The following is a 16,709-nucleotide window of genomic DNA, read 5'->3' as shown; positions in this document are numbered from 1 at the left end:
AGACTTAATATTTAATGAAACCACAAATGTGAACTCAAAGTTGATGTGACATCTGATGGTAAGGTGGAGTTGTACACACCTGAACTTCAGGAAAACACAATAGTACAGCAGAGTTTTGGTCTAAAACTTTTTCCCACAATTTTAAAATGGTTATTAGCAGCTAAGCACAAAATGGGAACAAACCCCAGCAATTTAGGTAGATCTAAGAGGAAGCAGGGGAATGCTTAATTCATGTAAGATGACTAAAGCAAAATTCATATTGCTTTGAAAGTTCCTTCTTTCTGAAGGGATGTGAATCACTGACCTTCTAAAGTGCATAAATACACTGTTGGTAATATAGAAACCTTTGTAATGTATAAAAAGGGTTTCTTTTATGATCTGAAGGGATGTCAAAGTAATTGCTTTGGTGGTTTTTTGGTTTAAATCCTAGGAGCAAACCTTTGCTGCACAAGTCACACATCAAAGCCCTGCCAAGAGGGAATCCACTGTGTATTTAAGATGGTTTCATCTTCTCCACAGGAGTTAAACTGCAAAATGAGTAAGAGGAATGAGGGAGTTTGACTGTTCCAAAGGAGTTTGAACTTGGCAGTGGCTGATAAACAGAAGGCTCTTGTAAACCTAGTGTAAATGTTTTAAAAACTCTCACTACTTATCCATTATTCACAGTTCCATGCAGTATTTATTGTGACAACATTCAGGGCTCAGAGAGCTGGGAGCTTGGTCCTGGCCTCTTACAAACTACCTGCCTCAGTTTGTCCTTTACCCCCTGTGCATTTTGGAAGGGAAAGAAAATGTTTCAAATACAGTAAGTGTAGGTAAATGGAGGGAGGAATGCAGGAAAATGTTTCTATTTGATACTGTTTTTTCACCATCTTTTTCCCACTTGGCTAGAGAGTAACAGGCCCTTCATTCTTTGCCATGTAACACTGACCCTTGATCTCCCCTGCAGAGATTATAAAAATGTAACACATTTTCATACCATTTTCCCTTCAAACATTTGTATTCTTTTATTTTGATTAATAAAATAGTAATTTCTGCAATGGCCTAGGGAACCTGGGGAACAATAAAAGCTGGTGAACCTGTTCTCTTCTCAAACTTTTCCCATTTAAACTGTATTAGCAGTTTACATACATCAGTGTGGATAACTGACAACTGTCTGGGAAAAGTACCTGAAACAGAATTCAGCCTCTCTTTCACGGTGTACAGGTAGAAAAGTGATGGTCTGTTGCTTAAAGAGGAGGATCAAGAACATCTCTATCCCTAATTGTTTTACAGTTTTATACAACTTTAAAGTGACTTATTCCTCTTAAAATGGGAACAATAGCACCGAAGTACTCTTGGGTTGTTTTTTTTTTTTTATGTGGTTCACGTGGCTTTTTGTAATTCACACAATTACCTGAATTATGCTGCTAAAACAATGTGTTCTTCCTTGTTTGATGTTTGCTACCCGAGCATCTCATGACTTCACTAAGTTCAGCAGCAGCAGGAAGCCTCAGGCAGACTACAAGAGCATGAATGCAGCACTTGCTGACATGAATCCACAACGAATGTGTTTATCAACACAAAAAGATGGAGTGAATGTGCATTACCTTTGGTCTATGACACAATTTTAAATGCTTTTGTATAAATTGTTGGGGAAAACGCCAAACTTGTTCACCAGTGTGTGCTCCTACAGAAAATGAATAAAAAAGGGTAATTTCTTACAAAAATAATAATTTTATCTGTGACCTCTTAAGTCTTGATCCTGAGATTAAGAACTTAACAATTACAATTACAGAGTAATTTATATAGATTATAGATTCAATATAGAGAGATTTGCTTTACAGCAAGTTATAATCCCACAACCAAAAATTACATCTCTGTATCTCCTGGGGGTTAATTATATCATCATCTTTCTTTGTGCCAACACTTCCTCACTGTTCCACAAGTACCAACCCCTTTATCTCCCCAGTTATCTATCTGACTAATAGAAGCTAAACTTGGAACTAAGTTTTTCAATCCATATTTTATTTCCAAGATTTTTATCAATGCCAGTACCCAAAAGCTTGAATACCTTACATTTTGTCTGTTTTTCAGCCAGTGGGTGTTGCATCTCTCTGTGACTCTTGGGCTTGTAATGTATATAAACAGAAATCATGTATTTACTTCTTACTAGAGAGAGAGGAAAAAAACCCCATTGTTTAAAACTAAAAGAACTAAAATACATCAAAACACTTCCAAGTGTTTTGATGAGCATAAAAGAAGGGCACTCTCATTAAATTAGCAGTGAGACAATCTGTTAAGCAGCTCTGAATAGAAGTGCAGCAAATCTCAGTATCATAGCTTGCCTGAACTGGTGTCTGCAGACAAGTGATGTCCTTGGCTAAGGATTCTCTTTCCTTTTCCTTCACACTGATAGGTTGGGAATCTAAAATATCCCCCTAGAAATGGTTCCCATCCCTGAGTTTTAACCTGCAAACTGACACAGAAAGGACAGACATGCATCTTCAGCCCAGCCGAGTGAACGAACTGAACTGAACTGCAGCAATCAATCAGCCTCTGGCACACGAGGCTTTTCTGCTGTGCTGTGGGCAGCTCCCACCGCAAAGAGGCAAAGGGAACCGCACCCCCTGCACTAAATATTCTGGAGAAGAGAAAGGAAACCTGAGAACATCGCAGAATTATTTAATAAACACAGGTCATCAGTGGGAAAAATGCTTCAGGTCGCGAACGGTGCTCTGACTGAAATGACTGCCATCAAAAATAGGAATGATGGCCCAAATTCACCGCACGGTGGCACCGGGAGCCCTGGAGCAGGGAGCTCCCGGGGCCGCAGGCTCAGCGCCGCTCCGGGGCTCGCACTCGCCCAGGGCAACTGCAAGAGCAGCAGGAAAGATGAAGACACCATTGAAAATGCTTCAAACACACAAAGACACTTCTCACAGCACAGCATGTAACAAAGAAATTAACCTAAACCTCGTTTCGTTGTACCCATCGTGATGTGACCGAAGTGATGGAAAACAGCGCCCTTGGGGATTGGATTTCCAGGGATCAGGGCCTCACGCCTGTAAGGCAACATTAAAACACTCTCGAGCGACGTCCAACCTTTGCAAGTTACCATCAAGATATGCTGCAGACGGCACAGACAGGTTTTGAGGGCAGCTTAGGAGTGTCCTTTATGTAAATTTCTCCACTCTCTCCACACTGAGACAGTCTAAGAACAGTCCTTGGCAGGAGAATTGACTCTGTGGGCCCTGGGTTGCTTAGAGTTTGCCCCACAATATTGATGTCTTTCTCTTCCTGACAAAGCACAATTCAGTCACTTCAGACCTGATCTATTTTAATGCAGTACAAATATCCTACATCCTTTGCTATTAGGCTGCTTTATTTGTTAATTGTTTATAGTGTTTAATTATTTATGCTGTTGAATGTATTTTGTGTAGAGAAGCATTTAAATGCAGGTACAGCACTTGTACCTTTCTCTGCCCACGAAAGTCAATCCACAGGACAGGAGGATGAGAATGCACTTCTCAGGACACAAACTTCTGCTTTCTGCTTTACTGCGTGGGTCTGGATCAAGAGAAAATGACAGAATTAAGTGTTCTTGGCAACTCCTGGCTGTTCTGAGAAGTCCTTACTTGTGCCACAACTGGTAAGGCAAAGCCAGTGATAAAAGTGGTCTAATATCCCCCTTGCACACTCCTTTTTCCTGCAGCATATCACCCTCATCCACAATGATTATTATTATCATTAGTAGTAGCAGGACTGTCTGAATACTTATTTTAATTTCTGTTATTAATAAGACTATCTACAACATGTAATTCTGATTAATCATCAGATGAATTACCATAGTCATATAATGTCCCATGGAATAGTGAACTAAAAGAAAAATTAATCCAAGAACGATATAAAACTACATTAAACTTCATTATAATCTTCACTCAGAACTGTAATCTCATTATTTCAGGACCATTCAAGTGTAACAGCAGTTTTAAATTCAAAGCATATTCTTTACCAAAAGAAATCTAAATTACACTCTATGATTCTAACTAATGCAGTCTAATATTTATGTAATGGTATGTTAAGAAAATAGTTCTGGATTCTGTAATTTATGTGGGCTAAGAGTTCATTTTTACTTGAACAGAAAGATTAGATGGATGTTAAATCATGAAAACTTCCCTCTGGGAAAAAAAAAAAAAAAAAAAAGGAACAAAATCTAGGGCTAATATTAATTACTGCACCTTTCCAAAGAAACACATGCACAAAAAAATTGAGACAGCTAGACAGATGTTTCTGAAAGAGGATAGAAAAATAAGTTGTACCAATTACATGAGAACAAACACGGAACATTTTTTCTCCTTGTGGCTATATGGCTTTTGTGTGTATTATAAAAAGGCTTAGAAAGTGTTAAAGAAAAGCTGAAAACTGTTCTTGGCATTGCAAGAGAAGATGCTGAACACACTAAAAGACTGAATAGCAGCACATCGTAACAATTCAAGAAACAAGTATTTCAAAGTAGGCAATGAACAGAGAAAGAATATTTGGAAGAATGCTTGGGATCATTTAGCTGATAGAGGGACAGCCTCAGCTCTGCAGTTCAGGCAGCCCTTCCTCCATCACAGAATGCTGAAATGGGACTGAAATGGTGCTATTGAAACAAGACAATAAAAACTGCCGTGTGCATTTACACACTCCCATCCCATCCCCACCAGAACTCCTCCTGCAGCTTCCACGGAGAACACTCAATGGAGACACGCTCAGGACAGGCTGGGAAAAGTCTCCCAAATACCTGATATTTGTCTCAGATTTGCAGGTACATCCCAACATGCATGGTAGAGGTTTTGGAACATCGTTGCTTCAGATCCTCAACAAAAAAGTCATCATGGTTTGTGGGTTAAATAAAAAAAAAAGAGTTTATAGTCACCACATGCTCATGATTTGTCTCATTAATCTTTAATGGCAGCTAGAAGCTACAGGTTTATAAATATCTCTTTTTCATAATTGTGACAAGCAGTGACTAGATGCAGTTTTGGTGGAAAGTTTTCTGAAATACTGTAAGGCTAGGTAAATTACAAGGCATTATTAGAAAATGTTGATTTTGACTTTTGGTGGTATTACATTAACTTTTATAAACATTAGAAACAAACATTATTTGGTGAAATACAAACATTGCAGAAGACACTACAACTAAAAGTAATTTACTAGTCAAGTAGAGTTAAGTAACAATCTTTTTTCAGAATGAAGTCCCAGTAAATCAAAGAAACAGCAGTAAAACCCTGCATGTTGAAGAACACTCTCTTCAACAGACAGAACCTCTGTTTGTGTAACGCTACAAGGGAGGAGCTGGGTTTGTTCAAACCTCTCCAAGAACAGCAATTCTGTCACAGCGATTTTCCTGCAGTGCAAACCTGGATTCGTGTCTAGATGTTGGCAGGTTTTGCACCCACAGGTTTTTTATACCACACTTCAGAGGCTTGACACACGAGTAATCCCAGCCAATTTTAGTTTGACTACTTTTGATCAGCTTTACAAACACACTTATTAGCTCTTTGCGTTTAAAAGTGTAGCACAATTCGGCTTCTTAAGATACAGAAATACAAAAAAATTTTGAAACTCACAACAGTAACACAACTTTTGTCCTAGAAGGTGGTAAGTATAACTTGTGAGACTTGATTATGCAATGTTATGAAATATTGTCTTGTTATTCAGAGGAGTTTCTTATGATTTAGTGAAGTCAGGTTAGACAAAAAAGAGCCTAAAGTTGTAACACCATTTAAGACACACAATTTCCTTAATGACACTTTAAACAGAGTACTCTATACATAACACACTGATACATGAACTACACCAGTCAAGTTAACCCCTATAAAAACAGGTGCACCATAGAATTGCATAGAAAGAAATCCCTGGCATTAATAGCTTGCACTGGAGACTAGGACTTTCTCCCTGCCTTTCTAGATCAAAGCACACATGTTTTTTAAAAAGCACATCTCACACTTGACATTATTCTTAGCCATACTCTTTGGAATCACTAGTGCATATGTAATTTCAAGCAATTTTTATACTTCATGCTAGTGTTTAATATGTAAAAAATGAAAATTGCAAGGAAAAAATTTCCCTGCCTTCCCCTCCAAAAATCAAATGTAAAATAATCTTCCTACGTAGCATAAAAATAAAATCAAATACTTCCTCAATAACAGAGGTCTCAAGCAAAAGCCAGAGTGATTAATGAAGAGGATATTCATATGAGATGGGGAAACCCAGCGTCAAAAATCCTTTCTGTGAGGGTATTTTAAAACAGTATTTATAACTTGGATAAAGAAAACCTCCAAGCAATGGTTTTATAGCTCAGTATCCACTTTGCTCATGGAAGACCTACATTCAAGCCCATACACAGATGTAAAGAAATACCTTTATCCCTTCTTTATTTTAGGGTAATTCTCTCCTATCAGCTGAACCTGAGAAAACCTTCACTGAAACAGGTGTGTTTCCCTGAACATGTTTAATTTTGAAATACACCACTGTCTTCCATTCTAAACAAAATACTGGTCAGCTCTACATAAGGCCAGTGGTCTTTGTTTTACAGCAATATTGACTATATTTATTTCTTGCCTTGAACTATTTATGTTGAAAAATCCTTAATTTCAGTGCTCAAAAATATTTCCATTCCATTAATAATCCCTCCATTTACTCCAAGCAGGTGCATGTGGAGTGCATTCAGGAAACAGAATTTCTGAGGATTTGCCAAAAAGCCATGCAGAATAGCTGGAAGGTAAAAGTAACTTACTTCAGGCATTCCTTGCACTGAGCACTTTTGTTTAATGATATAAACCCTGCAGACAGATCAAATCCATTCAAAAAAATTAACAATATGCATTATGCAGCATCAGATAAGTACCATCAAAATTGAAAAGGCCAGGTCTCCATGGACAGATTTCATAGAAAACTAGAACTTCTGGCTTCAGATAGAATATATATTTAGAATATTTGTGCAAGAAGTGAATATATACAGCAAACACACTCTTTTATATTAACTGTAGTCACAATTGGTTTTTTTTTTACATAACTACATAAATGTAGAGGTGTAACAGGAAGACATATTTCTGACTGACATTTCTTTCACTGTAATATGGGAAAATATTATCAAATCTTTCTGGCTGCTGTAGATACACAATTTCTGGCACAGCTAAAAATGTGTCAGGAATTAGGATTATTGTATTTATGTAAAAACTTAATTTTAATGACAAGTTCATTATTGGACTTGTGGTGGGAGAGCTAAGGAACACATGAACTTTATTTCTAAGAAATGCTGAAAGGCACATAAAAATTTGAATATATGATATGTTCAAAAAATCAGATTCTGAGTATTCTGCATGTTACTTTACATTAAAATTAGCAGCTGCTTGCCTGTTGGCATTATGGAAAAACCTTTCACATATCTGTAAAGGGATGATGCTCATGCATGAACAGACATTTGTTCATTCAAGTGATATATTTGCTCCTCACGTCTGCTGAAACAACTGAGTTTGCACTTACTCTGTTGTTTACTGAGATACTGAGGCACACACATTCACATCAAAAAGTTACTTGGTAAAAGGAGAAAAAAAATTAATTTACCTGAAATTATGTACATTTAGTGAAACTAAGTACAACACCTTCAGTTACTGATTTTATGCTAATAAATAATATGTTTAGCTAGCTGAAATTTCATTTACGGCCACTTAATAGTTCTCATTTGTTTTAGGATTTCTAATAATTAGGGTAAATCTCCAAAATATTGCCACAGAAGGCATAGAGTGACATGCAAAAACCCTACCAGTTCCAGTGTGAAGCAGCAAACATCCGTGTCTATCAGCCATACGGTACAACTTGACTCGCTGGATAAATGAGCATTATAGTGCCCACAAAACAACATGGCACATTTTGTAAAGCTACAACTTTGCACCATAAGTGACAGACACATTTTTACACCTGCAGAGACATAAGCAATGAATAATTCACTTACAACTGAAGTACACAGCCTAAGGATTATTGCCTTGCCTAAACCATCCTGGTATCACTTGGAAAGGGAGGGGGCATGGACCCCATTCATGCATATAAAGCCATTTTATCCAGAAACAGATTGGCTTGAAAATTTCCAAATATTTAACTCTGCTTGTGAAAGTTTTTTCTTGAACAGTATTTGTTAGAAATACAATTTTGAAATAATGCTTTGCTCAAGCTCCCAATAAAATAATTGGTATCCTGCCAACTTGAAAATGACCCCCTTCGACACAGGTTTTTCTCCTCAATGTCATTGTTTATGTATTATGTAAATATCATTTGATGTTTCTATTCCTTCTCCACTTACCACAGTGCTTCTAGCAAGTGTTAGATGGAATAGATGGGCTCAGATTGAAATCTAATGGATCGAAAACATGAATGCTGCCAGTGGAAAAATACTCCCAACCACTGAACTGAGCACATATTTGGAAATGTGAATAAACCTTTGTCAGAAATAAATTCATATGACAGAAGTGCAAATGTGTAATATGCTGGCATATTACTAAGTAATATGCTTGGCATATGCTACTGATAATTTCTATGAAAACACCTCAATCTCCTTCCACAGACTTCATCAATAGCATTCTCTGGTCAAAGCTGGCTGGGTGCAGCCTTCCCTTTCCAGGCATTACAATGGAACTGTCTCTAAACCTTCTACAAGACCAGGTCTTTCACTGGACTTGCACATGTCTCATCAATAATCTCTGATCAAGCCCACAAAGTTACTCACAAAATTTAGGTTAAGGTCAGGATAAACTGCTTGAAAGCTCAACAGACTGTTTTGCAAAACCCTCTCCTATTATGCTTCAAAAGGTTGAATATTCAGATTTGTGTTTGGCAATGGTGGCCATAAATAAAAGAACAATAATATCTGAACAGTATTATAAAGCTGTAGCCCAGTTCTGCCTGCAAAATTCCAACCAAAACCAACAGCAAGTTCACCTAAATCATAATCAAAAATAAAGTGAAATACAACACCCTCCTTGTGCACTTGATGCAGGTACATCCACTTAGGTAATCCAAATCGAAAGTGTTTAAGCCACAGGCGCTAAAAGGAGATTTTAAAACTTTTTTAGAGACTTTTGGAGTTTTTTGGAGACCTGCATATGCTGCATAAATCAAATTACAATGAAAACTACATAAATCAAACAACAATGAAAACCACAAATCACTGGGAAATAATTTTGGAGTTCTAGAATTGCTCAGTGTTAAAAATGGTTTTTAGCGCTGTCCGTGTTTTTAAAAGCCATTGAAACAATAAACAGAAAATCCTGTTAAAACTTCATAAGCAAAGTTGATCTAAAATGCATAGAAACTACTTTTTTCTCCAAGCATTTTCATTAGTCCACACAGCTGCTGTTGGTTCACTCTGTCAGTTAAAAAGGCCAGGCTTTGGAAAGCTACAACACATAAATAAATGATAATTTGCTGTATTTCTACCAGATTTCAAAGTGCTTTCAAATGGAGACAAGTCCTTTTCCTTCTCTCCAGTATTAAGGCTCTTATAAAAAGTGAAGTTCAACTAAAAGACACTTGGGCTTGCTTTATCAAATACACCACTTAATATGTTTTAATCATGAACATTTTAAGACCCTAGCTGTGCAATTCTAGCTTTATAAATGTGTTCTAGTAACTTACAGGATTACTGTATTACAAGATGGGGACCTTAATATACTAAAACGTGAAATACTCAGTAGATGCTGACAGTGTATTTCTGTTTAGTTTCATTAAAAGTACAGGGATTAGGACACTGACTGGGAAATTAAAACCAAGCTACCAATACTACAGAAAGTAGCCTTGCTATTACTTCCATTAAATCAGAACCAGTAATCTAGAGAAATGAAATTAAATATTCTTTTCCCATTGAGTTTCCAGACCTCTTTTCCCCCCAGAATTTATAAGTTTAATTATTCTGACTGAATCAGACCCTCAGGAGACAAAACTGCTCTCAATTCTCACCAGAGTCAAAAGGTTCTGTAAGAACTCATTACTCCAGACATTACTCAAGCTGCCTCGGACCCTTAACCCTTCCAAGAAACACAAAAATGCAGTTTAAAAAAATTGCATTTCATCCCAAAACAACCTACAGAAAATTCAAAACCTAAAGGTTTGATCTTACAGCCCTTCACAATCAGAAAATCACACTGACATGGTTTTGCCACTGTCATTAATTATATTTGCAGAGGCCCCACTCCAGCAAACACATTCATGCCTCAGTCCTGGAAAATTAGCACCCAGATTTGGCACCTGCACAACCTGTATCCAGCTGAACTTCTGAAAAAGCATGTTTAAAAAGGAAAATGCTTTGTTTAGCGCTAATAAAATTTAAAACATACCTCTGAAGGCAGAAGTCAGTATGCTGTGTAACTTTGATTGATATACTTTTATACGGCAAGGTAGAACTTTCTTTGATTTCTTTGATTAAACCTCACCAGTTTTGTAAAATCCATCACTTACTGAAATTATTATGAAGAACTTGGAGCAGGAAATTTAGAAAGCAGGTTCCTGCACTGATACTGTTTAATTAAACTGTCAAAAGGAATAAAAATGAAGGTGTTGCTCATGATGCAGACTGGAATTACGGATTCAGCTCGTGTCGTCTCTCGTTCTTTTGGTGCAATTCCACGACTTGCCTGCTGACCTGAACACAAGCAGCTCTGTGGGACCGATCTGTTTGACTGAAACAAACACCAGATCCTAACAAACTTTTCCATCAACGTACCACACGAATTCTAAACCAAAACACTTTCTTTTAAAAATCTCTCAGCGAGTTGTGTTTCAAATAGGATGTAATGTTATTTTTCTGCTTTCTAACTATGATAAAATACTGAAACAGGGTGCAAAAGTAAAAAAGAAAGAAATCTTTGCTTTAAATCAAATACGTTCACTGCATAATGAAACACAGCTACGCCTTGGGGCATCCATACTTTTGTCTTTTTGGGTTCAAAACGAATCTGTCCCTCAGCCTGCACTATCAGGCCCTTGACCCCGCGGGACAATTAACACGAGCGGGTCAGCGAGGCGCTGAGGGCCGATCCAGCCCTCGCCGGAGCCGGGCTTTGCTTGAGCAGGATTAGGCAAATAGGAGGGAGGGATGCCCTGCGGCAGTGCCTTCCGTGCAAGCTGCAGAGGTGACAGCAGCTCAGCCTGACCTCCGGGGCCGGGAGGATGTGCACTCACCTGCGGATCCCGGTGCTGACCAGCAAATCCCGCACATTCCCGGCCCCTGTCACCGGAGCCCGGCCGGCAGCCGCTGCTTTGGTGGAAGCCACAGTGCTCGGGACACTGAGGGGGAACCCGCGCCCGGCCTCCCTGCCCACACCCCGAGAGCGCCTGGGAGGCGAGCCAGGGTTCCCCCCGGCCCCGCTAGTGACACAGAAAACACAGATTACCCCTCTGTAAACAGAACTCGGGAAAACTCCTCCGGGCGGCTCGCGGGGAGGCGGCGGGGCAGGCGCCGAGGGCAATGCGCCGAGCCCCCCCGGGAGGGGTCCCCCGGCCCTGCGCGGGCTCCGCGCTCCCCCGTTTCAGATGAAGTGGATCCAGGCAGAGCTGTCGGGGTCCTGAGGGGGCCCTGCGGCGGGCGGGACGCGCTGCCGGCCCCGCAGCCGGTAGTTCTTGCCCTCGTTGTTGTCCCAGTACTCGGCGCCGGCGACGCGGTAGCGGACGGCGAACTCCAGCGCGGTCTCGGCGGCGGCGGCGGCGCCCAGGGGCAGCAGGAAGGCGAAGCGGTCGGTGATGCCGTCGGCCGGCGCGGGCGGCTGGTACGTGGCGGCAGCCTCGGCGCAGCTGGCCCAGCCATTGAGCGTGTAGCGCACCGACACGACCTTCTCGTAGGCGAGGTTGAGGACGCGCACGGCCCCGCGCAGCGCCGCCGGCTCTGCCCGCACCCACTCCAGCCTCACCTTGTGCTGCCGCACCCGCTCCGCGAAGCCGGGGCTGGCGCCGGGCTGCGGCGGGAACAGCGGCTCCAGCAGCGGCGGCGGCGGCCCGAACAGCACCGGCTCTAGGTCGCCCAGCGCCGGCGGCTTCCTGGTCTTGAGGAGGTCGGCGGGGCGCGGCGTCGGCGGCGCGGGCAGCGGCACCCGCGGCAGGTCGGCCTCGCAGAAGAGGTGCACGGAGGTGAGCTCCAGCCCCAGCGAGTCGGCGAACCGCACGGTCTTGCGGCGCGACGGGCTCTGCTGCAGCGCGGGGCGCAGGCTGCGGTCGCCGGGCGTGGGCAGCGACTTGGCGCGGCGGCGCTGCGTGGGGCTGGGGGGCACGGCGGGCAGCGTGGGCTCCCGGCCGCGGGTCGGCGGCGGCTTCTCGCCCGCCGCTTCCCGCACCACGGGCGTGGGCGCGGCGTCGCCGTCGGGGCTGCAGCCCGCCCTGCACTGCTCGGCCAGGCTGCCATAGAGGCAGGCGCTGCAGCTGAAGTTGCGCGGCAGGTAGAGCCGGGGCGGCGGCCCGGGCACCGAGCTGTGCAGCGAGCCCGCCTTATCCATGGGGTGCCGGCGGGAGCGGCGGCGCTGCCGGCGGCTGGCGCGGCACCCGGGGCTCCTCCTCTCGGACCGTGGCGTGCGGATGGCGAGGTGGTTTTAGCGCCCGGCCCGCGGGCTCTGTCTCTCGCCCGGACCCAGCGGGATGCCGTCGGCGCTGTCCAGGTCGCGGCCGGCCCCGGGGGATGCCGGCGGGTGCATGTGTGCGGGGGCGGCGGCGGGACCGCGGCGCTCTGGCCGCTGCCGCTGGTGACGTGCCGCGGTCAGGCAGCGACACACGCCCCGAGCCATCCTTCCTTCCCCATGGCTCCCACCCGCCCCAGCGCCCGCCTCGGTGTCGGCCTCGCCACGGTCCCTAACTACACCCCGCGGCTCCCCCTTCCCGCTCTCCTCGGTACCGCGGCTACGCCGTCCCTCTCCTCCTCCTCCTCCTCCTCCTCTCCTCGCTCTGTTCTGGGTCTTTCCTCGAGGATCTCATCCAAAAAGAGGAGGCGGCAGGGATTCCCCAGTGAAAGCATTAAAATTCATAGCGGTGCTCTCGGCTCGTCCGATCCCGTTACAGAAATAGCTGCGAGAGGAAGAGGCAAAGCCGGGCTCGGGAAGATTACACGGGCCGATAAGAAACAGCTGGCTTGCAAGTTGGATCTCACAGTGTACATTTAAAGGAAGAAATCCAGCTGATCCGCTGTAATGCGTTTACAGTACATCTGCCGAATAAAATACACCTGCCGCAGTCCTGCCACGCCTCTCCGTCGGGGTAAAAGGAGCTCCGGCCGAAAGACGGGGGGGATGACAGCGTCCAGCATAAACCGCGCCGCCTCCTGTCAGAAGAGCATCAGGAAATTGCTGAGCAATATTCAAATAAATTACATTTCAGTGACAGACTCTGATGTAGCCGGTCCAAGGAGTTAAACCACCACTTTAGTAAGCCGCTTCATTCCAGACTTTCCGTAATCTGGGACTCATTTTTAATTAGTAAATGGCATTAAAAACAATGATCCTACCATCCTGCCAGAGCCTGAGCCTGAACTGTGTTGACATGTGATTCTGATTTAGCTTTTGAGCAGGAGCTTTTTACACCTCTAGCATTTTATCTGCAGCACTTGGTGTTCCTTTGACAGTAGAAATGCGGCTGATAAGATTAAGAATAGGACAAGTAAACCTGATAAGAACTAAGTGCAAAGAAAAAAAAAAGTCACCAGAACACAGGGAAAAGTTATCCACTGTCTCATATTAGAACAATCAGTTTTAATTCCTTTACTAGTAAGTATGAAAATAATTCCTAGATTATTGCTGGTGGCTTCCAAATATTTTTAATGACAGATGATTCATAAGTAGAGAAAATTATGCTCATTGGTATTAAATTTGACACCATTATATTTCATTGTGCAACTGTCTCACATTTGCAGCATGATTACAAGTCTTGAAAAATCAAATAGTAACAACATAAATAAGTACATCTGAATTCACTAGCCCAGAAGCTTTAAATTGTCTCACTTGTCCTTTAACACACACCATGGGAAAATTTTTTTTTAGGTCTCTTTCCTGTCTCCCTCACAGAAATTAGTATTTCAGTAAAAGAACATGAACTCATGTCTGGTTTTTGTCTACTCACGTTAATATGGGGACAAGAACAGACTCAAATAATTGTTCAAACAGGTTTTAAGGCTACATCCTTTTGAATTAATTTTTCCGTAATTTCTCTCTGTCATAATGAACATTTTCTAATGAACTAACACTTGGTTTTGCTGATGTTCATTTCACTTAAAACCAAGTAGAGGACTTTATTTTTTACATCAGTATGCAAAGTCTTTGCATTTTTAAACCACTGTGAAACTATCAGCACTAATAAACTGAATTGGTTTAAACCAAATTACCCATTCAGTCAGGTCTGGATGTTTTTGTGGTATGCCTGGGAACACAACTTTGGAGTAATTTAGCTTCTGCTGTACTTTACACAACTAGGGTACCTCTGTAAATTTGCACTTCCCCTCTTCTGGTAATGTTAGTTGCCTAACTTCTTCTTATCATAAACTTGTGTAATACTATTGCTTTTTGGCTTTCTCAAGTCTCCTCTTTCCTTCCACAACCATGGTATTTCATGGAACCGAAAACCCCAACTCCCTTCTTTGGTGAATGCAGGTGAGGTAGTTCATGTAACTGAGTTGAAAATACAGATTACTGCAAAGTAGTAAGCAAAAAAATACCATAAACCCCAAGAAATCGCAGTGAAAATAAAGGGAAAAAACCCCAACAACACAATAAGCTTTGGACTAGCTAGGTCAAGGCAACATGAGATGCAGGGGCACCTCAGCCTTGTCTCAAGCACTGTCAGTCTGTAAACACTACCAGAATTCCCACAATGGTATTTCTCATTTCTTCTTCCAGTCCAAACATTCCCAGCAAGCCTCACTGAATCAGAGGATGCTGCTGCTTTCTTTTTACTCTTGCCCACTTGCCAAGTGTGCTGTGGGGACTCTCACCCACACCTTTCACTTCTGAGGGTGTCCTTTCTACCAGGCTGGTCTGCCCCCTCTGATGAATTTTAAGACAGATGCAGTTAATTAAAGTCTTGAGCACTAAAATTTAACAAATACACACACAGACATTCCCTCAAATAGCCTGCAGCTTTGTGCATCCTTCTGTGATGTGGAAACTGTGGTTCGAGGTAAAGATGGGAAGCATCAGGCACCGTTTGTAAAAGGAAATTTAAAAAGAAATTTTGGGTTTGCCTACTATAAATATTTGTACATAGCAAATGCTGAAATCCTTAGTGCAAGTAAGCACTACCACACACAGAAACTATGATTTAATGTATGCAGTAGTAGGCAGCCATCCACCACCTCCTCTAGATCTTAATTTAGTTCACAAAATTTTGCAAACTGAAGTTTCAAAGCCTAATCTGTCTCTGCTTTTATAGCACTATGGTAAGGACATTTGTCAAGACTTTTTTTAAAAATAATACTGTCAAAGCCAAGCTGATACAGAAATCATTAGTACTGCCCCAGCTACCCCCTTCAAAGAAATACCCATTATCTAAAGTAGTATTTTTATGACAAGATAATTTTGAAGGTGCCAGCACTAACGGAGAAGACAGCATCCTGTAAATTCTAGAGCTATGCAGGTTTGCTCTGTCATAGGGCAAGAAGAACACAAGGTCTTACATTGCAATTAGTGTTGACAGCCTTAGGAAATGGTGCTCAGGCATTGTTTTCATTCCTCCAGATTCCTCTCCCTCTGCAGATTTAAATAGCACAGTCACAGGATAAAGGTTTGTCCTAATTAACATTGTCCTAATAACATTTTGTTGACCTGTCTCTGCATCTTCCAGATGATGTCAAAATTGTAAAGACAGCCTCTTGTTTGCCTGTGTGAGCTGAGTGCCCCTGTCATTTCTGCCATGCCAAAGTGCATTTAAAATCCATCTGATGCCTGAGAATTTCCAGCTAAATGAACAGAGATGTTTGGTCTCATTTTGTTAAAAGATTTGCAAAGAAAGAGACAGAACTGTAGCAGAAAGTGAACGGGGAGCTTTCTTCTGCTGCATTTATTGATTGTGTCGAGTGCAGGTAATCGAGGAGAAAGCAAACAGCGGCGCTGGGGAGCATTAGGCAGAACTACGCTGGAACCATTAATAGGGCAGAGTGTCTGAGTGCTGGGGCTTATCCAAAGTGGCCCCTGTCACATGTCCACTTTAACTTTCCAGAACAGGTTTATATTTAGCAGGCCGATAAAATGGATGTAAAGGCGAAGTGCATTACGGTTACAGCGGCTTTGGAGATGAAGTTGTGACTCAGTACATGAACTGTAAAGGTCAACTTCTACTCTCATTTGTGCAGCTCCTCTGAAGCTGATGAACTATGTAGGTGTTACATGAGAATATCACTCCCAAATTTAATAATCTTATGTGACTACATGAATGTGACAATGGTATTTACACTGGCAGTCTGTAAGCCTTGCGTGATACAGTTGTTCTGCATGCTTCTACTTTAAAAATACCTTCCCACACTGATGATTAACTCAGACTTTATTTATTTCCCCAAGAAAATATCTTAGTCACATCTAAAGAATTGCCAGATTAGAATTAGATAGTGTGCTTGAGGTATATAAAAAAACAATGGTATTGATTTCTGTGTCAAATATTATCTTTACCAACCAGGTTATACAGTCTTTATTTATTAAAGTGAAAATTATTTGATTCATAGAGTT

The 16,709-nt window shown here is 42.1% G+C and overlaps 1 protein-coding gene and 1 long non-coding RNA gene across 2 annotated transcripts; one reads left to right on the top strand and one right to left on the bottom strand.

Annotated features, from left to right (window-relative positions):
- Window positions 1-4,910: 4,910 nt before the first annotated feature.
- LOC137481374 (protein phosphatase 1 regulatory subunit 3E-like) lies at window positions 4,911-13,067 on the bottom strand. The gene is made up of 2 exons (XM_068203092.1): window positions 8,655-13,067; window positions 4,911-8,609 (listed from the first exon to the last, which is right to left on the bottom strand). Exon 1 carries the CDS (start codon window positions 12,504-12,506, stop codon window positions 11,550-11,552), a length of 957 nt encoding a protein of 318 aa, XP_068059193.1. The 5' UTR covers window positions 12,507-13,067; the 3' UTR covers window positions 4,911-8,609; window positions 8,655-11,549.
- LOC137481377 (uncharacterized) lies at window positions 12,005-13,233 on the top strand. The gene is made up of 2 exons (XR_011003471.1): window positions 12,005-12,144; window positions 13,063-13,233. It is a non-coding gene; the product is annotated as an uncharacterized lncRNA (long non-coding RNA).
- Window positions 13,234-16,709: the final 3,476 nt, after the last annotated feature.

The sequence above is a fragment of the Anomalospiza imberbis genome, chromosome 12 (genome assembly GCF_031753505.1).
Source record: "Anomalospiza imberbis isolate Cuckoo-Finch-1a 21T00152 chromosome 12, ASM3175350v1, whole genome shotgun sequence".
NCBI classification, from domain to species: domain Eukaryota; kingdom Metazoa; phylum Chordata; class Aves; order Passeriformes; family Viduidae; genus Anomalospiza; species Anomalospiza imberbis.
Note: the sequence above shows the minus strand (reverse complement) of the source record. Positions and strands in the feature narration are given on the sequence as shown.

Excerpts from the sequence above, each read along its gene's own strand:
- LOC137481374 (XM_068203092.1), bottom strand. The coding sequence starts at position 12,506 with ATGGATAAGGCGGGCTCGCTGCACAGCTCGGTGCCCGGGCCGCCGCCC.